Source organism: Oncorhynchus kisutch, linkage group LG22, assembly GCF_002021735.2.
Source record: "Oncorhynchus kisutch isolate 150728-3 linkage group LG22, Okis_V2, whole genome shotgun sequence".
Classification (NCBI taxonomy): domain Eukaryota; kingdom Metazoa; phylum Chordata; class Actinopteri; order Salmoniformes; family Salmonidae; genus Oncorhynchus; species Oncorhynchus kisutch.
Genome location: NC_034195.2, coordinates 42,713,747 through 42,738,036, shown reverse-complemented (window position 1 = coordinate 42,738,036; position 24,290 = coordinate 42,713,747). Strand labels below are relative to the sequence as shown.

Below are 24,290 nucleotides of genomic sequence, written 5' to 3'. Positions count from 1 at the left end.
GTCAAAAAGAGATAAAGAACATGTTCATTGAACATTGAATGTTCCCAGCATTGTTGTTTTTATAATAATGACTGTCGGTGTGTGTTGATGCCTCACTGGTTCCAGCCTAGTGTTGTCAATGTCATTTACATCTTATGTAGAAGAAATAACAATCAGTTGACATTGTGCTTCCGAGTATTACCTGTGTCTCTTTGGGGTCTCCTCTCCTCTCTACTCTGTCTCATACATCAGACAGCTCAAAGGAACAGTCTCTCTCCTTCCTGACCACAAACTGGCTCACTTTTATAAATGTCACCAATAAAAGTATGAAAGAGATACATTCCCATTTCTGTCGATGTCCAGTAGCTCCTAGTTGACTGCTGAACAGCAGCTACGATCGGTGACACATCAACCCCTCTCTGTGTCCACAGATCTGCTCTACCTAGAACACTGTAGAAGAGAAGAGATCCTTAAGCAGAGACTCAACGAACGCAACCATTGAAACGGGTGAAGTGCATTGTTTCTGTTATGTTAGAGAGCCCAATGGCTGACAATCCTTCTGTACAGCGTCACAACTGAGATTGAGGCCAGGCACCAATACTGACATGGCTTGAATACTTACAGGAGAATAATGCTTGCTATGTACCAATGGATGACTGGCAAAAGAGACCACAGAGAAGGAGCCCTAGACAGTCCCTGGTTATTTGGTGCTGATTGCATTCCAATTGTGAAGCCAGTCCCCCTTTCCCCCTTTAGGAAAGAAGAAGCCTCTCCCTGTCTACTGTCTGTTTTGGGCCTGCTTCCTGAAGGCTGCTCTCCAAACAGGCATGTTCCCCTGCCAGCCCCCTGTCTGTCCCTCCCTCTTTATCATCTTTGTCCCACTCTAAACTTCACCTCCTCATACAGGTGTAGGGTCTTAGTGTAATCACCCTGTTCCAGAAGAGCTTTCCTGCATAAAATGTGTAGTGTATTTGAGATTTCAAAAGGCCTCTGAAGTTTGTCATTTCCACTTTGAGATTTCAGACTTCTGATCTTCCCTCACAAAAATGTTTTATCAACCCCTACAAAAGAAATGTATGAATTATACGACCCTCCCAACTCCGCCCACCGGTATCCTAATAAGGAAACAAGAACACAAGAGAGAATACGGCAGACAGAGTGGGAAGGTCGTCACAACTGACATGATCATTCACATTTCCTGATGCTGCAGGATTATTTTCCTGCTGTAGCAAACTGGCTCAAATTAATATCCTACATGTGTAACCTCCTCAACTCCTACACTAGCTAGAGCTAGAGGGGAACCCAATCGCAAATGTATACCTGCTCTTTGGAACAGACAGAAGGTAAATCGATAGGAAAAGAGGTGTGTTTCAGTGTTAGATGTACTTGAGGAAAGTCCATGGTCCAGAAACTTGGCCTCATTACTGAGAGTTTGGCATCATTGTATGGATTCTTGATTGCAGCTATCTTAAGTCAAGTGATCTAGATAATAAAGCTAGGCCTGAAGTTTATGATGGAGAGAACCCTGGAGAGAACCCTCATAATTGTTTGAAATAGTGTCTATTCTGAAATATGATAGCTGTTATAAGTGTCTATTCTGAAATATGATAGCTGTTATAAGTATCTATTCTGAAAGATGATAGCTGTTATAAGTATCTATTCTGAAAGATGATAGCTGTTATAAGTGTCTATTCTGAAAGATGATAGCTGTTATAAGTATCTATTCTGAAAGATGATAGCTGTTATAAGTATCTATTCTGAAAGATGATAGCTGTTATAAGTATCTATTCTGTAAGATGATAGCTGTTATAAGTATCTATTCTGAAAGATGATAGCTGTTATAAGTATCTATTCTGAAAGATGATAGCTGTTATAAGTATCTATTCTGTAAGATGATAGCTGTTATAAGTATCTATTCTGAAAGATGATAGCTGTTATAAGTATCTATTCTGAAAGATGATATCTGTTTAAGTATCTATTCTGAAAGATGATATCTGTTTAAGTATCTATTCTGAAAGATGATATCTGTTATAAGTATCTATTCGGAAAGATGATAGCTGTTATAAGTGTATATTCTGAAACATGATATATGTGCACTAAATCATAGTTTGAGTAAACTTACTAGTTATTAAACCAAGAACTACATAATGAGCGGATCAAGCTTGGAAACATATAATTGTCATGATATTGTAATGTACATATGAAGGCGTGGGAGCATAATTGTCTTTAAAATAGACAATGTAAAGCTCTATGCACAGCGTAGCAGGCATTGTGACATGGGCTCTCTCCCTCTAAATGGTTTGTTTCTCTAAACGTTTTCCAACGTGGATATCTTACTCAGGTTTCGTTACTACATGTGGCTTGTTTGGAGTGAAATACCCACAAACGTGTAGGAAGAGCAGGACAATCGCTAGCCTGAACCCAGACCTGTTTGTGCTGTATATCCTACTCTTGGTGGTTTAGCATTGGAGTGTGATTGTTCACAATTTAGCATTCATAGGGCCCACTAGTTATCCAAGTACTGTTGACCTTTGGGTAATATAAAATATTTTCCAAACTATAACAGCTACATTTTCAGAAGGTTCTTGATGTATATAAGTGATACTACAGTCTTCCTATAGTCTTCATGTAAGATAAATGTATTTTGCCCTCATATGAGATGAATGATGTCTACTTGCATTAAATAATTATGGCTGTATGATGATCTTATGACAACTTTTTGTTTATCAATGTTATAGGTCCTGAATGTTGCAGCAACATACACTCATTACCATCATCAATAGCATGTTGTTTTGATAGAATTAGTTAGCAACATAAAGCTCCCACTTAGACACTATCATACTGTACAAAATTACTTTTATATTTTGACAAAATACAAGAATGCTTAAATAAATGTATACGGAAATATTTTAAATACAATTGAATTTGACTCCCCATCCATACAATAGTCTAGGCTAGCATGGAACTGAGAGAGAGAAATGAGCTCAGGTCATCAACTGTAAGGAAAGATTGTTGCTCATAAGTGAAAGACCAACTGATAGACTAACATTTAAAACTCTGTACCTATCTAGAAATTACCAAAATCTTTACAAAATTGGCAACAGAAGACTACAAAAGGAAATTGAGGTTGTGTAATAAATTATATACAAAGGCTTTGGTCAGTTTGTACAATCAACAATGGTTCATTTGGATATGTATAGATGCAAACCTCAAAAGGCTTTAGACTCTGGCAGGCCTTGCATTTCTATGCATTGTTGCAGTGAGAGTATTCTAGTAAAACACTTAAGTACAACTATAACATATAACTTGTACCCGATTGAATAAAATGAAATTAAAATGTGTAAAACATATAGAATATTCGGAGAAATATAAATGAAATTAACTTTATTATAGAAATTGTTCCGGGAGACTGCTAGGGAAGACAAATACTTACATTTCGACATAACAAACTGAATTATATCGAAGACACAATCTACCGTTTTTAGCTACCAAAACTCCATTTCAGCGGTTAATGCTTTCCATTTACAATGTTTCTGCCAGCAAGCTTTTGAAAAGAAAAGAATAGAGAAACAGGTGTCTCATACCCAACTGGTACCTGGAATGATACAAACTTGTTTCACCAGAGTCCACATTCTGTACACAGACTGGGAGAGCTTCTTGATATACATTGATAAAAATTATTCATGGAAGAAAATTCTTCACAAATGATCTTCTTTTCAGCAGAAGCAAGGACCAACTCAGTTTCACTGTCCATCCACGTTGTTATTTTTTCATCATGACATACAACTGGCCATATACAAATACACCAAAAATGACATAAGTTGGAAACTGAAAACAGCTAGTTTTTTCCCCCCATTTACGATGTTACACCGGGCACTTTACAGAAGTCCTTTCTCTTTTTTTCTTCTTCAAGTCTTTGTGGCCAAAGAATGATAGAGAATGGCCCAATCCCAGTACAAAATAGTCTCTTTTAGAGTATTTTCTCAGGTCTGTACTAAAATACTGCCGGACAGACAATATCCAAGGAGTCACACGTTGAACGTCTCTACTGTAGCCTGGGCCAGTACTGGGACATGTCTGCTTCACTGCCTGGGACTTGAACAGGAACAGATACTCCAGGAGAGATGAGACCTGACACAACAAACACAGAGCGGCGGATCAGTTCTGGCACCATATAGTCAGTACCTTCTAGTGTCTGCTCAGTAACATTCATTGAAATTTAGCAAACACGCCAGTATTCTCATAACAGAATTATTGTAAACAAGAATCTCCATATAATTGACATGTTCAATATTCATTACAAAAATGTTTCTTAATATTATTTTTTTTACATGTGAACATCAATATTACCTATCTATCAAAATACAGTGCCTTCAGAAAGCATTCACACCCCTTGACCTTTTCCACATTTTGTTGTTTTAGAAAGTGGAATTAAAATGGATTTTATTGTATTTTTTTGTCAACGATCTACACAAAATACTCTAATGTCAAAGTAGATGTTTTTTTAACATTTGTAAAACATTTATGAAAAATAAAACACTATCTATCTCGATAACACAAGTATTCAAGCCACTGAGTCAATACATGTTAGAATCATCTTTTGCAGCGATTACAGCTATGAGTCTTTCTGGGTAAGTCTCTAAGAGCTTTCCAAACCTGGATTGTGCAACATTTGCCATTATTCTTTTCAAGATTCTTCAAGCTCTGTCAAATTGGTTGTTGATCATTGCCAGACAACCATTTTCAGGTCTTGCCATAGATTTTCAAGCAGATTTAAGTCAAAACTTTAACTCGGCCACTGAGGAACATTCACTGTCTTCTTTGTAAGCAGCTCCAGTGTAGATTTGGCCTTGTGTTTAAGGTTATTGTCCTGCTGAAAAGTGAATTAATCTCACAGTGTCTGGTGGAAAGCAGACTGAACCAGGTTTTCCTCTAGGATTTTGCCTGTGCTTAGCTCCATTCCATTTATTTTTGATCCAGAAAATCTCCCCAGACCTTAATGATTACAAGCATACCCATAACATGATGCAGCCACCACTATGCTTGAAATGTGGAGAGTGGTACTCAGTAATGTGTTGTATTGGATTTTCCCCAAATATAACACTTTGTATTCAGGACAAAAAGTGAATTGCTTTACCACATTTATTGCAGTATTACTTTGGTGCCTTGCTGCAGATATTTTTTTATTCTGTACATTCCACTTTGACATTATGGGGTAATGTGTGAAGGTCTGTGACCCCCCCCCAAAAATCGAAATGTAATGCATTTTTAATTCAGGTTGTAATGCATAAAAATGTGGAAAAAGTCAAGGGGTGTGAATACCTTCTGAAGGCCTACTAACATTTGCAAATGGTGTTTTGTAATTTATTGGATTTGGTTTATTTTGTCATGCATTTTTCTCTGCTTACCTGTTGAGTTGCCTCCTGAACCAGCCATTGATTGGCTGTTCATGTGTGCCTGCATATGAGGAGGGGTGTACGTGTCATAGCTCCGTCCATTGACTGAGGGACTGGTGGGCAGCATGCAGGAGTAGGAGGTCTGGCTGGACACAGGGGCCTAAGGGGACAACACACAGGCCAGTCAGATTCACCTGCTTATCTGTCACCTAGCAACATCTCCTACTGTATCTACTAAGCGATGGGCCACGTCAAGCATGGGAACACAAATATTGTCTATCATATTTCAGCTAGAAATTCATCATAGTATTTAATACAGCATTGCAGGTTTCAGCATTAACTTGTGTGACAAGTATGTATTTGAATACATTTATTTATTTAACCTTTATTTAACAAGGCAAGTCAGTTAACTTCTTGGTGACAGGGGGGCAGTATTGAGTAGCTTGGATGAATAAGGTGCTCAGAGTAAACTGCCTGCTACTCTGTCCCAGATGCTAATATATGCATATTATTCGTAGTATTGGATAGAAAACACTCTGAAGTTTCTAAAACTGTTTGAATGATGTGCGTGAGTATAATGGAACTCATATGGCAGGAGAAGACCTGAGAAATATCCAATCAGGAAGTGGGAAATCTGAGGTTTGTAGTTTTTCAACTCTTTGCCATTACAATATACAGTGTAAATGGGGTCATATTGCAACAAAGTCTTTAGAACATTGTTTCAGGCTTCTACTGTGAAGTGGGGGCGACTGAGAGCTGATTGAGCCAGGTGTCTGGCAAAGTGCCACAGGCTCTAAGGCGCAGTCACGAGAGAGTTAGCTCTCATTTCATTGCTTTTCTACAGACATAGGAATTCTCCGGTTGGAACATTATTGAACATTTATGATAAAAACATCCTAAAGATTGATTCTATACTTAGGTTGACAAGTTTCTACGACCTGTAATAGAACTTTTTGAACTTTTCGTCCGATGTTTGTCTGGACCTGAATGCACGTTTGTATTTGTTTACCAAACGCGCTAACAAAAGAAGCTATTTAGACATAAATTATGGACATTATCGAACGAATCAAACATTTATCGTGGAACTGGGATTCCTGGGAGTGCATTCTGATGAAGATCATCAAAGGTAAGTGAATATTTATATTTCTTTTTCTGACTAATGTTGACTACACAATATGGCGGATATATTTTGGGCTGCTTTGTTGTCTGAACGCTGTACTCAGATTATTGCATGGTTTGCTTTTTCCGTAAAGTTTTTTTGAAATCTGACACAGCGGTTGCATTAAGGAGAAGTATATCTCTAATTCCATGTCTAACACTTGTATTTTCATCAACATTTATAATGAGTATTAATTACCGCATGTTTTAGAACTACTGAACGTAACGCTCCAATGTAAAGTGAGATTTTTTTATATAAATATGCACTTTATCAAACAAAACATACATGTATTGTGTAACATGAAGTCCTATGAGTGTCATCTGATGAAGATCATCAAAGGTTATTGATTAATTTTATCTCTATTTGTGCTTTTTGTGACTCCTCTCTTTGGCTGGAAAAATGGCTTTGTTTTTCTGTGAGTAGGTGGTGACCTAACATCATTGTTTGTGGTGCTTTCATTGTAAATAATTGTTTTAATCAGACACTGTGGCTGGATTAATGAGAATTTTATATTCAAAATGGTGTAAAATACATGTATGCTTGAGGAATTTTAATTATGAGATTTTTGTTGTTTTGAATTTGGCACCCTGCACTTTCACTGGCTGTTGGTGAGGTGGGACGCTACCGTCCCACATATCCCAGAGAGGTTTTAAGAACACATTTTTATTTACAATGATGGCCTAGGAGCAGTGGGTTAACTGCCTTGTTCAGGGGCAGAACGACAGCTTTTTACCTTGTCAGCTCAAGAATTCAATCTAGCAACCTTTCGGGTTACTACTCCAACACTCTAATCACTAGGCTACCTGCCGCCGTATACTTTTTATAGGTTTACAACATATCTTTATCATGGTCATTCATTTAGATGCTATGCTAAGTAATTACAAAAACAACGCCAAAATACTGCTTTAATTTTTGGATCTGACAGTGATGTACTTACTTGCATAGGCAGGTTGTTGGCCATGGTGAAGCTTGGCATAGGTGGCAGGGCACTGTATGTGTTTGTAAGGGCTGTGTCTGGTCTTCCCAACATGGATCCTGATGAGAACGACACTGCAGGGGGAGGATATAGAAAGGTATTTTAGATACCAGTCTGCAGCTGATTGCCAATTGTATCATTGACATGCAGGAACATAGAATGGATTGTGTGGCTCTCCTGACTCTCACACATATTTGTACACTAAATGTTTGTTCTCCATTCTGATTAGGCTACAGTACTAAAATCACAAAAATAGACCCTACAGGCAATACATGACGGTGGAATGTATCTGTTGTAACATAAGGTTTTGATAAAGATCACTGACTCCAACCTGGTGCTGTGGTCTGTGGGATGGGCTGGTAGACACTGGTGCTGAAACTGCTGCTGATAGGGATGTGACTGGAAGAGTTACTGGCTTGTCGTCTTTGATTCCGTAGTTTCTCCTCCCTCCTCCACTTTGCCCTTCTATTTGAAAACCACACCTGAAACCACAGTCATGTTTGAAAGGTTAGTGTTGGATTTGTCTGCTGTCACTCCTGTGAATGTGGTTATCACGTCCCTACATTCAAGGTGATGTTAATGGGCACAAGGAGAGGTCACTGTACCTGTATTCTGGCCTCTGGGAGGTCAATCTTTGCAGCAAGTCTTTCCCTTGCGAACACATCTGGATAGTGAGTTCTTTCAAACTCTGAAACAAAAACAACATTAGTATGAACTACAAAGGAAGTCATTAAATGTGCTATACATTACATATGCCTAAAAAAATCTGTGTAGTTGTTGAAAAACTGATCATTTGTAGTGAATAAATTATTCTGAAAACAGTATTCTGTGGTGATATTCAAAATAAATATACCCAGTTATAAGTCAGCCATGATGCTTTACTTTTGTGTAAAAGAGATTAATTTAGTATCACCAGCTCTTAATGAGATTACTTTGGCCGAAAGTTGGACTAGAACCTGTGATAGTGGCGGTATAATGTACCTTTCTCAAGCGCTTCTATCTGTTCTTGTGTGAACGAAGTGCGGTTCCTTTGCAATTTTCTTTTGAGCTGAAGTCTCATTTGGGTCTCATCCGAGTCTTCTCCATTCGAACTTATTGAATTAGTGTTCTCACCTCCACCGTCTGACTGTGGACAACCATCTGAAACATACAGAATCAATCAATCAATACAAGCTATCACTCCTTCTTCAGCTTCCATGCATAGCATGAGGTGCACCTGTTGGGAAGTAAATGTGATCATGTTAGAGTTTTGCCCAAAACCCATCTGTGTGTAAAATATTATCTTAAAATAAGTGAAATGTTAAGACAGCTGGAAGAAGACTCTGCTTCTTCCAGCTGATATTGACTTGGTTTGACAATTCATTGCATTATTTCCACCAGATATTATTAGTTACGTCAGGCTATAGAAAATGCTATACAATTTAGTGGGAAATTATTTATTTTGGCTTATATCTTTTATGACCATGTAACAATGTCTGTCGTGCTGAAATACAACAAAATGCAGTAGAACCTATTCAGATCCCCTGAAATGCTTTAAAATCCAAACGTTCCCTTTATAAATGTTAGCTTTTTCCACATGGATGTTTGTGCACCCCTTGAAATAACCCCCAACACTTGAATAAAAGCTATTTTTCACGACCACACAAAACCAAGAGCATAAGGGAAACTATTCAATTCACGGTCTATGGAGGGGTTGGCAAACTTTCGTGGGCAGAATTTTGAGGACACAATTGGAGAAGGCAACAAAGGGATTCTCTCGAGGCACTCAGTACCCTTCATTGTAGCTGGAGGATTCCAGTCAACAGACTTTTCAGCTTAGTATGTTAACCTTTGTGCACTGCTATCATTAATCACTGTCTCCTAGGATGCCGTGTTCAACACCAGTTAGGATTTATACCTTCTTTAGGCCATAGAAGAAAATCACCCAGCACATACTGAATGAGACATCACTTGCTCAGCCCCTGTTTGTTAGAGCTACATAAAGGGGACAGGGAAACCAAAAGTGAGTTAGGGGGGCCTCAGTGTGTGGCGTTGTTAAACACTTTATTCAGCATCCCTTTGCTCCATTACATTATGTCTATGTAGCAAGATGATATAGACTGGTTATGTAGGCCTAGATAAATCTGCTTTGACAGTTTATTGTGCAGGCGATTACCATTTTACGTTTCCTGTTTTTTTTCTACATGCCCGGGCAGGTTACTCAGTATAGTCATAAACTGTATTCGTAAGGAATATAAGGAATATAATATTGATATATTTGAAAAACACATCAGCAGTGACCCATCATCATATGTGGGTATCTTATTCACTCTGCGTTGACCTTATGTGTATGTCTTTCTGACAGATTTGTAGTTTCAAAACCAAATGCATTATTCAGAACCAGGTGTAAACATACGCAACGATTAAGTTTTCCCCTTTAAATGTCTCTCCAAAAAGAAAGTTTATCAGTGGCCAGTGCGCTATAGTTTTGTAGCTAATCTGTCAAAAGGAGTGAATGTGCGTCCTATTATCCCTCAGCCAGATCAACTGCCGCTAGATTTGGGATTTGTTTTCATTAAAGAAAGACGCTGGGAAATGTACCGTTCCATAGTATCACGTGTCGCAATCAGTGAGGCGTAAAACAAGCCAAAATATAGAGAACCTTAAATAGAAACTTAAAACATTCTGGGTACCCCTGAAAGAGAAAGTGCTTAAACCCTATAGACAGCTTTAGTCCTCTAGAAAGAAAAAGAAGATCAGAAAAACTGTCACGTTGATCCCTAAAAACACGAAATAGCTAGAGAGCTTTTACCCTCTCCTTATGAAAGAGTTCTCTTCTTTTAGGCCCTGTCACTCTGATGAATTCGTTATTTTATTCACTGTTGCATGGCGTTTATCAGATTGAGACCATATTTGTCCCCCTCTGAGACCTCACCCAACCGCATGCTTCCAGAGTAATGGATTCTTAATGCCCTTGAAATCGCACTCCACGCAAGTATAGACACTTATGGCAGAACACAAGTGAACATATGATGTTGGTATAGCTGGTTGTGTTGTTTACACACGCATTTTGAATAGACAGGATAAAAGAGATACATTTGAAGTACAAACAACAACAGCGTTATTATTCATATATAATAATATTAGCCTATATCATTGTGATAAGATTATATAGGTTTAGATTATATACTTAATACTATTATGATACTATTATAATAACAGTAGTGCCTAGTTAATAATAATAATAACAAAAAATAGAATCAAATAAATATATATATTATTGCTAATAAAAAATAGGCTACCATTTGTTACTCATGACACTTGGTCACCTGTCATCATCACCTGTCATCATCGCCTGTCATCATCGCCTGTCATCATCACCTGTCATCGTCACCTGTCATCATCACCTTTCATCGTCACCTTTCATCCACCTTAATGTAATTGTTGGGGTTACTTGATTCTACCAAGAGCTCCAAAGCCAACAAGACTTTAAGAGTTGGAAAAAAAAATGTATCGTGAAAAAAATTAAAATGTAGGCCCATCAAAGCAATTCTCGAGACAGAAATAGTTGCCAACAACAACAAAAAAGTGCAGATATTATGTGGGAGAAAACACGATTATTTGTATATCTATAGTGTCCATACTTTATTGTTTAGTTCTAAAACTGACGTGTCTAATTGGCAAGTGATGCCATATCGTGTCCAGAGGTCTCCAGTGGAACATTTCTACAGCTGTCTCCTCAAACTAGACGCTTATTCATGTCGCCTTAATGAGAAACAAAACGTTCTCTAATGAGCAATTACATAGCGACAGAACTGTTCCCATAACAAATTCTTGCGTGTGACAGAAACATCCTTTGTACAGATATTCCGCACACAGCTTCAGATATTTTTCATCCTCGGGCAATGCAAAATATAGTAGGCCTACAGGCCTAGGAATGGATCAATCGTGCAGACTAAATCGTGCAGACTAAATCGTGAAGACTAAATTGTGAAGTTACAACCATATTGTAAAAAAAAGTTGATAGAAAAACATGTCAAGAATTTGCAATGTAATAACTAGTCGAATCAACCAAGTAATCTGTGAATCTCAACAAGCTCTCACACTCTCACATCAGAATTAGACGTTCATCTATGCTTCCCAAAAGTGTTTGGTTACTTCTCTGCATATAGACCAGCAAATGAATTATAGTTCCATGCATAAGTCAGATAAGTCTAATGAACCAGATGCGTTAGTGATAAACAATATTAGCTGAACTCAAAGATTTTCGAATTTTTCAAAGATGTTCGATATTCCCATGTTACTTTAAACAAAGTAACAATCATTAACCTAATAATGTTGTAACAGGATAAAATACAAATGAAATATTATTGTTTATTTTGGTAATAACACTATTGTAATAATATAGACATAATATAATCATACAGCCTATGATACTACTACTATTACTACTACTACTAATAATAATAGTAATTAATCGTTATAAAAACAACATAATAAAGACACCCGCACTTCACTCGTCCAATCCAGTAATTATCTTACCTGGGTTGGGCTGTCCTGGCACTGAGGTTCCGGGGTACCAGCCCGGGCGGGTCCCCCACGTCCCAGTCTGACCGTTCAGCATTCTCAACTTCTCATACATGCCATCTGCGCCCATCTGTTGCTTCTCGCTAGCCAGGTTGCGCAGTACTCTGTTTATCGACGACACCTGAAAGACAAATCCAAAATCCTTCACATGAATTAAACGTGCTTGGCGCTTGTTTCCCTTGTTGTGACGGCACATTGGCTTGCAAGTGATCTGTCACATAAGTGCATGCATACCCTCAAATTCACAATATGTATTTGGATAAGAAAATCGCTATCGAAATGGGAGATTAACAAAATATCAATTGCATTTTCAATTTGTGTAATTATTCTGAAACAGGTGCATAATCATAACCAATATGGAGGTCAGTTGTTCATGGTAATTTTTTAAGCGTATAGGCCTATAAAATGGTATGACTAATAACTTACACTCAATGAACTTACACTGGGTATATTATCGTTTGTGCAGACCCCCTCGGATAGCAGTCTGTCACGAATTTCCCACGCGAAGATTGACGGGCACTCCCTCTTGTATACTGCAATTTTTCCGACCACCTCGGGAGTTGCTACTCTTGGTTTGCTACCCCCGATCGCCCTTGGTCTGATGGAGCCGGTTTCATAGTATCTGCCCAGAATCTTACTCACACAGCCGTTTGACACCTAAATAGAAAACAATAGACACAAATCACATACATTATTTAAGACTAATGTGAAATATATGTTTATACTACAAACATTGTTACGCTTACGTTTTCATTGTCCAGCACTTGAACTTTTGCATCACCATGGGTCTATAACACAAGAAATATACCTTGAATGGTACGGTAATTTAATTTGCACTGGATCACGGCATCTACTTTGGATGGTTGTGTTTGCAGGTTGTATCCTAACATATCCTGGTATCACCACAAACCATAATTCATTGCTACAATGAAGTAGCCTATTTATTCGTGCGTAATATTATATTTTCAAAACTGCAACTTAAAATGGTTTGAACTGACAATAGTTGGACGTGCATTGAGTTGGTCTATATTCTAAATAAAAATCACGCATTAGGAATCTTATTCTAAAGCGTTTTACTGATGCAGACAGAGAGAATAATGCAGTGTTATCACCTGCAGAATCCTGGATATATCGCACGGCCGCGCGCCACTGTGAGCAAGCTCGACTATTTTCTGTCTGGTGGTGTCGGGCAGGGGTCTGCCGTTGACGAACACTCCGCCAAGCTGATTCACTCCGCTGTGACCTGGGCAGAGACAGGGGATGCACTCTCTTTAGTTAAGCCATTAATCAAGAGCTGTGATTTTTTTTTTAACAGCAGCCTCTTCAATACAGATGTCTCCGATGCAAGCGTTTAGATGTTAACTATGCAAAATAAAAGTTATCAAACAGAACAGGAGACAAGAAACTAAACTGGACGTTCAGCACCAAACATCGGGAAAATCACGCTGGAATTTGAAGCCTGTAATGATGGCCATTGTTCATCTGTCATATGTTCTAAATGCTTTCCGATGTCATTATTTTCTACATTCTTGTTCTGTTCACACGAGCAGAACATTGATTAGCGGTGTGGTATGATCTCGACCAAAACATCTCCAGCCCACTGATCCGAGATTTGTGCATCTTTGCAAAGCTTTAAGATCAAATAGCGTAATGGCATTTGCGACACAGCATTTTAAGGTAGTAATTACAGTATAATTTCAAGACTTAAAAACAAATCGTCACCTAATCCAACTTTATATCAACTTGATATTACACCAGCTAAAACACCATAAACGCTCATTTAAACAGGTTTCATGCGAGTTCATTAGCAATATCCAGTGTAGGATAGCCCAGAAAACCAAACCAGACCTGAAGTCGGATAGAAAAGCAGCCTCCTTGTATCCGCCTACGTCTGCTCTAGTTGTCCGCTCCCTTCCCTTCGAAGCCTCCCGTTAAATTGACTCCAAGAGCACAAGCTCCTTAGCAATAAATAAGCTCCAAATATAGAAGAGGGGGAAAATATGATGAGCCTGGCTGACATTTGTCTTTAGAGTAAAGCTAGCTACACGTCAAGTTTGATGTTAATTTCTGGAAATAGGCGGAAGTCGCCCTGGATCATGCATGGAAGGCTAATTGAAAAGATCAGTTGGAGCACTTGTGGCAGGCATGTCACTTTATGACACTGCTCTGCTTTTGAAAATGGCATCGTCACGACAAATAGTAGCATGATAAAACGACCCTTTCTGTCTGCATTTGGATATCACTCAGACTAAATTGGACTCTACTCATTTACCCTTCAAGGGAAGCTTCATTTTATGGTAGCCAAGGGGCTGTGCGCGGGCACGAGGATGGGAGCGCGCGTCGCTCTTAATATATCAAAAGTGACATCCTTTTTTTTTCAAGCGACAAACCATATTTGTTATTATGAGTCTGCTGTAGATGTTTGCACTCTCTCTTGTTTTATATATGTTCTGTTATTGTTTTCAAATAATAATTAAATAAGCCCTACATCAATTATAACATTACATTAGGCCTTAAAAAATTTAATTACACCTGCTTGTGAATTTGTTGTCTACTGCCATTGTGCTAAATTCACAAATTCTAGCCCAAACCAGGGCGTAAATACAGGCTATTCGCCCAGGAGAAGACTGCTGTAAGAGCAAATCCATCGCTATGCTGAGGTTAATTCCAGGATTAGATCAAATCAATTGTGTTTGTGCATTTGATAGGCCAGCAGGGAAAAGCATATTGAAGATTTATTGGCTACGAACGCGCCTCCCGTATAGGGCCTAGTGCTCATATAAATTCACTTGATCACTGCCACACAGAGATAAGAATATCCAATCTAACTTTCACTCGAAAGGTTAAATCTCAATCATTAAATAATTCCCCACGGCGAGTGGTGTCGATCTCGCCTGGTGGCAATGATTACGCCTTGTATTCTATTGCAAGTCAATTAATAGGAAAACATATGGCGTCAATTTGGACGCTCAGTTCCATATACACCCAGGAGTTATTAGCACAAAGCCTGCAGAGCCAGCCGCGACCTTTAGACAAACTGAAGGCCTCACCCGAATCATATCTGCTCAGTATTTCGCTCAAGAGATCACCACAGTCCATTGCCATCACAATGTAAAAATGTAACAAGAGATAAATGAAGGCATAGTTATATACAATCTTGATTACAGGATAATACATAGCCCTAATATTTTAGTAGCCAGTAGGTCCAAGGACAGACACAATGTACATTTTGATGCGGTATTTTTTTTATCATGCAGAGAAAAAACTCGTATGTTGCAATTATTTGAAGACCTCAGTTTTCTTTTCAAACGTGAGAGGGAATATGGGACTTCACATCACCGTTCAATTATTGAATATGGCCTACTTAAACTGACCTAGATTCAAATGCTTTGTTTGGTTGGAGGTCTTTCAAGTGTATGCGTCACATCTTCCCTCTGATCCTACGTCTATAACTTGTTAAATTTAGGTCTGATATAAAAAATATATACATGAAGTGCAAGGCTAAGCCAAGACAATATAATGTATTGGCATAAATATGAAAGCACACTGCAGCACAAACGTGTCGTTGATTTTAAGAGAATGAGAGTAAGCCATTCCACACACCTTCGTTATAGTCATACACCTCTTGTCCAGCATTAAAAAAGAAAATATATGTATTTTATTGTTACTCTGTCAACGATACAAAATGATGAATTATGAATTACTGAATAGCATCTCAAATATGTAAATACTGCTCTAACGTTTATAGTCCCAATGTGTTCATAAAGAAATACTCTGAAAGTCTCATCAAAGCATTACCCCCTCACACTGTGGTTATACAGAACGAATAACATTTTCATAAACATGACATATTCTCCACGAGATGCATGCAATGTCCATTAGTGCATATATAATGGGCAATGTGAATTGGCACACCCCAACTGGCGTTTCTGAAATGTTATGTTATCATATCAAGAATACACTTTTCCTCTTCTGTCTTTCTTTTTTCTTTCTTTCTTTCTTTCTTTCTTTCTTTCTTTCTTTCTTTCTTTCTTTCTTTCTTTCTTTCTTTCTTTCTTTCTTTCTTTCTATTGGTGTTGTATTATTATTGAGTAGGCCTATACGTGACAACACAGCTTATTTGGAAGTTGTATGTAATTAGACAATAAATACAACCATCGAGGCCTTCTACTTCCTGCTAGCCTCTTCTCTGATAGTTCGTGATAGTGCAGGTGCAGATATATTTCAGTTGTTACACGTACAGGTTAATAGAAGCATACTAGTCAAAGTCCACTGATACAAATACAACTGTGTGGATCAAAATAATGAGAATGAGCATATATAAAACTTTCCTAATTCAGAAAATGTAAACATGTCGAAAAATCTTGGCCTTATTCTACACAAACATGCAAGCTAATATATGCAGCATAAATGTTATGTGCCACATGTTTCTTTACAGCTCAGTGTATATAGTTACTCTGAAAAAAACATTCACTTACTGTTTTGCATCATGGACGCGACGCCAGATTCCCACGTGGCCCGGTTATAGTATTCTATTAGTCATGGGGAAAGAATAGCAATGATTAGTATTGCTAATAATATTACAATACTCAGGATACGTACACATCGCAGACATTGATTTGGTGCAATTAGACAATTACGGTGGGAACTATATCACTCATGAATACCTCAGGGTGCATTAGGCTATTATTCATTGATATTTCATAATATGAGAGCATAATATCGTTTGTTGTTCTATAGATTTTTGAATATATATATATTCAGTGTTTAAACTTGCCTGGAAACAGTGTGGACTGTCCGCTTAAAACAATTTAAAGAATCCCTCATCTGCTTCTCACTAGTTAATATATTCTCCCTATGGACAAAGCAAAACAATTTATTAGTAGGCACCTGAGCTTTCGTTTTTATTAAGTCAGACTTACTGCAACATTTTCTAACTCATTTCATGAGATAAATAGCATTGCAGTAATTTTAGAAAACGTTAAATAGTTTATTATCAGCATTTGAGTGTATTTGAGGTGTATTGAGAGTAAGCTGGCTACCTTTAGGAAATAATGTTAAGGAATTTTGAATGAATTTGCATATTAAGATCTCAAATATTACTGTTATTATATTGGCCGTGAAAACTTTAGTCAGTAATATAGGTTTAAGACGTCTTTATATGTAGTCGTCTAGTGACACACGCTGTCTACCTCGCTTGGCTGCTTTGGAAAGTGACATCGGGAGGGGGTGAAGGCTCTCCAACAAAGCCTGCAGAATTTCAACAATGCCGTCCTTTCTGCTTCTACACCAGAACCCAGAGAGCATAACTCAAGCTCACTAACTAGCTACACAGCCTCGAACTAAACGTACCAACAACTCTCAGGAATACAAAGAGCTGTAGGGAGCAACCCCCTCCCACTGCAACCATGCCCAGCACAACACCCTCTCACACCGCCACAGTTACACTGCTGCTTGCCGTGACCCGGTGCCCGTATCCCTCGGCTTTTTTGTTTGTCTCGATTTGGAAAATAGAAACGCAATTTCTTGTTTTAAATATCTGGAGGTAATTCTGTTGCTGGTGTGTGTCGTTAGGATTGTAAAAAAATATACAACAGCTCAGTGGGGTGCTCAATTGGAAAAAGACAATTGCCATAAAGAGCCCATTCAAAACATTTGCCGAAAAGGAGGCCACTAAAGGAAATAGTCCACGCTTTGATTTTCTCCCTTTTTATCTTCTCCTTTTTAAACAGGCAATGGACTGACCGTGTGTGTATTTACAGTGTGCAGCCACAAATAAATAGCCTATAGCTTACATCCAGGCATAGAGCCAAGCTGCTATTCATGTGTATGAAGATATTCTAAAGAAGCTGTAAATTCAACTAACTCGTCATCATAACTCATCATTTATAATCATTTTCTAAAATAAAGTTAGGAAAATTAAATGCACTATTGGTTCACTGATTATATACGTTTATAATTAGACAGGTGTAGCTACAAAGCATGTATTTGAATTTTCTCATTCTCTCTTCTAATTATTTTCAAATGCAATAATGCAATGAGCAAATGGGGAAGAGCAAAGTAAAGGGTCTCGAGTTTATTTTGATTGTATGTGTAAAATAATCCATTAACCTTTCATCATTAAACTCATTTGATATAGAAATGAATTAATAAGCATAAACTTAACCCGGAAGCAGTCTACTTGTAAACCACACTTTTTCATGTCATGAGGTGCCAATAATTAGCTTATTGTGCAAGTCTAACTAGAATTGTATAATTTATTTGATGCCGTGTGTAAAAGAGGAAGGCCTCATCTGCATTTTGCCCGTTTGAATTCACAACTACAACCATTTTAATTGAACATGCATCTTCAGACTTGTAAGGCCTATATTATTCCTGATTATTCCCTTCATTTATATGCAGAAAAACTCCATAAATGAACAATGTCCTGGCAGGAAGTTGAATACAGTAACATTTGATATATCTACCACTATATATAGCTTCCATATATTTTGCTAATAGACTACAGCAATATCGTACTGGGAGAGTCAAGTGCATAATGCACAGCCTAATGTTATAAATCATATTAGGTAACTAACCACTAATATAAACAATGGTTTTGAAGTTGTGATTTTTCAGTATTGTCTTATATTTGTAGTACGTAAAACGTAACTATGCACTTATTCTAATCATTATTACTTTGTGTGGAGAAATAGCTATAATAGACTAATCTATTCGAGTTTATTTCTGAATTATTTTCACATATATATCCTGCATGTTAAAAACATTACTATTTGAGTTCAGTAAGTATAATACTTAAATTGTCATTGAATAGAGGAAAATGTATCCTGAAAATGATTAAACATTTGCCAAACTTAGGAAAAAGTTAAAAGAACATTTTTTGTGATGGCGCCCGGGTGAGGCCGACTGTATGATTCAACTTGACACCCTTGATCATCGCATCATCACGTCCCCATTCTTTGGACTGATCGTTGTCTTGGCCTGACTTTTTACTGTTCCCTGTCATACATAAGCATTAAGATAACTGCAAGCACCGACGGAATAAAAGCACAGCATAAATAAATAAGGAGGAACCTAAATGTTGAAATGAGGCTGCCACTAGTCTGCGTCCCAAAGTTCCTTTGTTAAATGACCAACACTAAAAACTTTTGAGCCGTTCGGACTCTTCCTAAATGACAAACATTTCAACGTTATTAACTTGGAGTTTAATTAGCATCAAAAACTACTTTTTGATGTTTCACTCTAAAATTGTGTAATGTGTACGCTATAGGCTATACGAGTGAATAATGTGTGCTGTCTGAAATGTAGGCTAGGTACAAAGTGCCAAGAAATCAGAGCTTACCTTTTTGAGGCATCCTGTGTACACTGCAGCCAAAGCCTTAGTTGATAAGTCTGAGCACAAATGAGACGGAGCCACAGTGCTGTATAGCCCCTGCGAAGAGTTTGTCTTGTATATATGTTCCAAGTGATCTTGAATAGAGATGGAAATCCCTGCGAAGGAAGCAGAGATTGACAATAAAATGGGTTGTCAGGGCAGCGCGAGACTGAAAATGTGCGCTCGTGAGTTGGTGAGAGAGAGAGAGAGAGAGAGAGAGAGAGAGAGGGAGAGGGTAGCGCAGAGCAGCGCACCTATGCTGATTGGTGATGGTACAAGTGTATTAATGTATGTGTTCCTGGTCTGTGCCTCGCCTCCACTCCTCTTCAGTGCCGATTAGCAGTGCCTGACCTCTGTCATCATCTTCCAGCGAAACACTTCCTCCTACTCCGCCGTGCAGAGCGGGAAACGGGGCAGAGCCAGTGCTAGCTTTTCAAACCTACTAATAACTCTGCACATGCAAATTCACTTTTCCCTCTCTAACATACACACACACACGCACGCACGCACGCATTCACGCACGCACGCACACACACACACACACACACACACACACACACATATATATACACACACACACAATATACACACTGAAAATGTCCTTTAGAAATGCTATTGGATGCTATTGAAGGCTAACCATTGGATAAGGAACGGCAAGTGCAACTCACAGGGCTCCACCATCGTGGAACGCAGACAAGCTTTCCTACACTAACGATGAACCTGAAGTTATACATGGACATGCATGGTGCGCGCCGACCTCAGATTGATCAACATTAACAATTTGCAGTCCATCTTTATCGTTTACACTGATAATCCACTGATAAAGACCAATAAAGCACCACTTTACTAATTTAGCTTACATAAGTTGATAGCTTATCTATTTGTAATATTAACATTTATATATATATATAGATATATATATATATATATATATATATATATATATATATATATATCTAAAGGCTGAATTGAAATATTCAGTTTAGGAATTATCTGGCTATCACTTCTGAAAGCGATCTTTACGAGGAAGCCAGAAGTGCAGTGTCATAATTGCAAACTTTCTGCACTTGTCGCTGTTGATTATGACATCACATGGTAGATTTGGTTGTTAAGACCTAAATTACAAACAATATCTATGGACTAAATTAATATAATAGCGAGAACGATAATCTTACTTCATTTTCAATGGACCAAATGATAGCCAAGACGCAGCGTCCAAGCTTCTATAGGACAGATAACACAGGACGTAAATATAAGCAAATTACTTTGCAGTCATGACCACACAGCAGAACTACATTTGTTGAATGCCTGGCCATTAACGCACACCATACACTTCAAATCAACCCCTCCGTGCCTGCATTTGACTTTACACTTGGAGCACCAGTCTCGGCTATGGGTGTTCCCATCATTTATTCAAATGGAATAGATTCCGGGTCGTGGGATAAGAAACAGGGGGGGGGGGGGGGATGTGGCATGGTGGGGTAACCTACAAGAGGGGGGAAAGTGTCGGGAGACGCAGAGCATAAAATGAAGTCGTGGATGCATACACTTGACTTCCTTTGACATGTGAAAAGTGCTAAAAGTCAGAGCTCATCAATAAACTGAATAAGTCCTGACAACCATTGCATTCCCAACTAAAGTACAATGAGAAGACAAACGACACTGCCAAAGAGTTTGCATCGCAATGAAAGGGCGGCTAGGATAATGAGCTGCCGCGACCGTCATGCACTGTCATCTCGAGTCCCGTGGTGAAACTCTGTCACTTCCTAATATTTGCACAAAACTTTCATTCCACTCCTCTACAATCCTTGCTGCAAATTCTTATGACGTGGACGGTTTACTGTTGCCTACACACTGTTTTTGCAGTGCGCAGAAGTTCTAACGAAGTTAGGCTACCAATGTGGCTATTTTTTTATTCCAAGGAACTCTGCTGTCATAAGTGGAATATATAGTTAGACGCAGTAAAGTAGGCTATATGTGTCTTAGAATCAGGAATAAAATAGCTAATTATTCTAATTACATTATTTGTATAAGAGCAGGATTCTATCTGTAGGCTGCATAAACTATAGGCCACCCTTACAATGGGGTTGTATTGCTTTTATGGTTTCTGTGTAGTAAAATATTGGTTAATAGTATGTCAAAACCAAAGATTTCTACGATGGCTTTTTTAAAACTTGGGCTCCCGAGTGGCACAGCGGTCTAAGGCCCTGCATCGCAGTGCTAGAGGTGTCACTACAGACCCTGGTACGATTCCAGGCTGTATCACATCCGGCCGTGATTGGGATACCTATAGTGCGGTGCACAATTGCCCCAGCGTCGTCCGGGTTAGGGTTTGTTCGGGGTAGGCCGTCATTGTAAATAAGAATTTGTTCTTAACTGACTTGCCCGGTTAAAATAAATACTAACGTTTGACTATTATATTTGATGAAGCTTTTTGAGCATGCACAGCATAGGCCAAACATTTTATGCATGCAAATAAACATAACATGACACTGCATGTTGAAAATGTAGTTATACTTGCTTTGATGCACATCAATGGGCGAAATACATCATTACAAGTTTACCCTAAAACCAGGCTACCAAAAACTCCGTCTTTCATGTCAATAAACCCACTGAAGAACCATGCATTGCACTGCTAACAACATTTGTTATATTGTAATGTACAAACCACAATTCCTTCTGCTTCACTCCATTCAATGAGAAGATCCCAGATCAAGCTGTTGAAACAATGCTCAACAATAGCACCTATGGATCATTTCATTCTTTGGAAAGATGTAATCCGCCTTGTTGTTTTCTTGTGGTTGAGTTATCGTGTTACTTGACTCCAGAACACATTTCTCGAAATCAACAAGTGAAAAACAACAACATTTAAAATGTAAATCCATTCATTGGAACAACCCAGGAAACATTCACGAGTTGCAATTGCTATGTGGAAAACTATCAATTAGCGCAGTTTTGGATTAGCACAAAGTACTTTCTCAGACCATGGACCAAATACTGTAATCTTCTCGCTCTTTTTCCCTCGGGCAAAGAGTGGTTTTTGAGCACCCCCTAAAAGTGTCTCCCCCCTCAAAACATCATAAGAGGAGGTGGCACTGAATGTGGCTGACGTCATCATTGAATACAGGACAGAGAGAGAGAGAGAGAGAGAGAGAGAGAGAGAGAGAGAGAGAGAGAGAGAGAGAGAGAGAGAGAGAGAGAGAGAGAGAAAAGTATCAGCCGAAGCGAATAAAGTGGGTTGATACAGCCATTGATTTATAAGAAGTTATGGAGAGGATGGTTGTGGGGAACGTGAGGTTTATTATTATATTCAACAGCTAACTAGTAGTCTAGCACTTGATCTTGGAGTATCACAGCTAACAAATTATAAATTGCAGCTAGGCTATACTTGACATAAATTATCTACTGCTGAATTAATACATGTTTTGTCATATAGGTCTAACCATTAACTCCTGTATGGAGGGGGTAGTAACATGTTTTGTTAGGGCTATACCTGCAGGCCTATGTGTTTATTAATTGTGATGCAGGCCCATATTGCGAATGTAAAGTGCAACTAAAGATCCTGTCATATTTCATGAAATGGTTCATTGCCAGATGATTTACTTCCTGACAGCAGCATAATCATATTGCTCTATAAATGCCCCTAAAATAGGAAGGTGTGGAAATTGTTCAATTTAGTCACGAGTCAATTTAGTCAGTGTACATACAGTACACTCACGGACGTGTTGTCATACTCACATGCTTTTAACCATTTAAAAGAGCATACAACTAGAAGAATAGCCTACGGTTATATCAACTCTAAAACCTAATAACACACGAAACACAACAATCATTATTATCATTTCTATTATTTATATTATTAGCCTAAGCATTAAACATGCTTACGTCAAATGCTTACGTAAAACTGTAGTTGGATTAAATCCATCAAAGGCTATTTCTTAAATCCATTGTCTAGCTTGTTTAACTTTTTAAGCAATCTGGACAACATTCTCCTACTTACTATCACGTGAAGACTTACCTCGGGTTCAATAAACATGTTTCCTCGAAGCTCAATGGGAACACTTATGCAAAGGAAAAACATGTTTGCAGACGGCTTTGCTGAATAGTAAGGATTCATATATCCTAGCCACCAAGCCAGGAACGCAATATAAAGCGTAATGGCTGACAGATACATATTTTTAAAGTCCTACCTGGACGAACGTAAAGATCCGCTTCACTTGTGTTTCCAGTCAGTGTTGATCATCATAAAACAGAAGAAAGAATGTATAGAATGTGACATTTAGAGTCCATGGTTTTCATGTATTGAATTGCAGGTCTGTTTCCAAGTCGATGATGATATAAAATGACCCTGTCGCTTCTACCACCAACTTTCCCATAATATCATCCACAACTTGGCAGTGATTGGCCGCAGTGACGCTACACGTCACTCTGAATAGCACTTATCACTCTGCTAACTAGGAAGTCGCGGGAGATGTCCAAACCCACTTGTGCATTACGCTTATGCTCATGCAATATATGCCAGCCAATACAATTTCTTATGAGAATAACCACTCGTATGCCAATCAAACAGAATGCATTGATGAGCTAATGTCCTATTTATCTCCGATTTTCATCTATTTAGTCACTTTCTAGCTGATTTGGTTGATGTAGCCTAAGTCGTGTGTATTGTGATCGGTGTCAAATTCGAATAGTCATAATTTCTGATGCATTGTGTTCAGTGTCAAGTTCGATAGTCATCATTTCTGATGCATTGTGTTCAGTGTCAAGTTCGAATAGTCATAATTTCTGATGCATTGTGTTCAGAGTGTCAAGTTCGATAGTCATAATTTCTGATGCATT

General features: G+C 38.3%; 1 protein-coding gene across 25 annotated transcripts; it reads right to left on the bottom strand.

The window, feature by feature from the left end:
- Nucleotides 1–3,348: 3,348 nt before the first annotated feature.
- On the bottom strand, nucleotides 3,349–23,812 carry pax6a (paired box 6a). 25 transcript variants are annotated; one of them, XM_031802091.1, is made up of 15 exons: nucleotides 23,642–23,812; nucleotides 19,419–19,567; nucleotides 16,854–16,931; nucleotides 16,555–16,608; nucleotides 15,680–15,700; nucleotides 13,189–13,319; nucleotides 12,823–12,864; nucleotides 12,503–12,733; nucleotides 12,032–12,197; nucleotides 8,492–8,650; nucleotides 8,116–8,198; nucleotides 7,836–7,992; nucleotides 7,472–7,584; nucleotides 5,388–5,535; nucleotides 3,349–4,110 (listed from the first exon to the last, which is right to left on the bottom strand). In XM_031802091.1, the coding sequence occupies exons 4-15, from the start codon at nucleotides 16,565–16,567 to the stop codon at nucleotides 4,025–4,027; spliced, it is 1,350 nt and encodes a 449-aa protein (XP_031657951.1). In that variant the 5' UTR covers nucleotides 16,568–16,608; nucleotides 16,854–16,931; nucleotides 19,419–19,567; nucleotides 23,642–23,812; the 3' UTR covers nucleotides 3,349–4,024. The 25 variants fall into 25 exon arrangements, with proteins under 25 accessions (XP_031657951.1, XP_031657939.1, XP_031657943.1 ...); XM_031802079.1 differs by lacking the exon at nucleotides 16,854–16,931; XM_031802083.1 differs by lacking the exon at nucleotides 16,854–16,931 and having other exon boundaries at nucleotides 12,518–12,733; nucleotides 23,642–23,811.
- Between the last annotated feature and the right edge of the window lie 478 nt (nucleotides 23,813–24,290).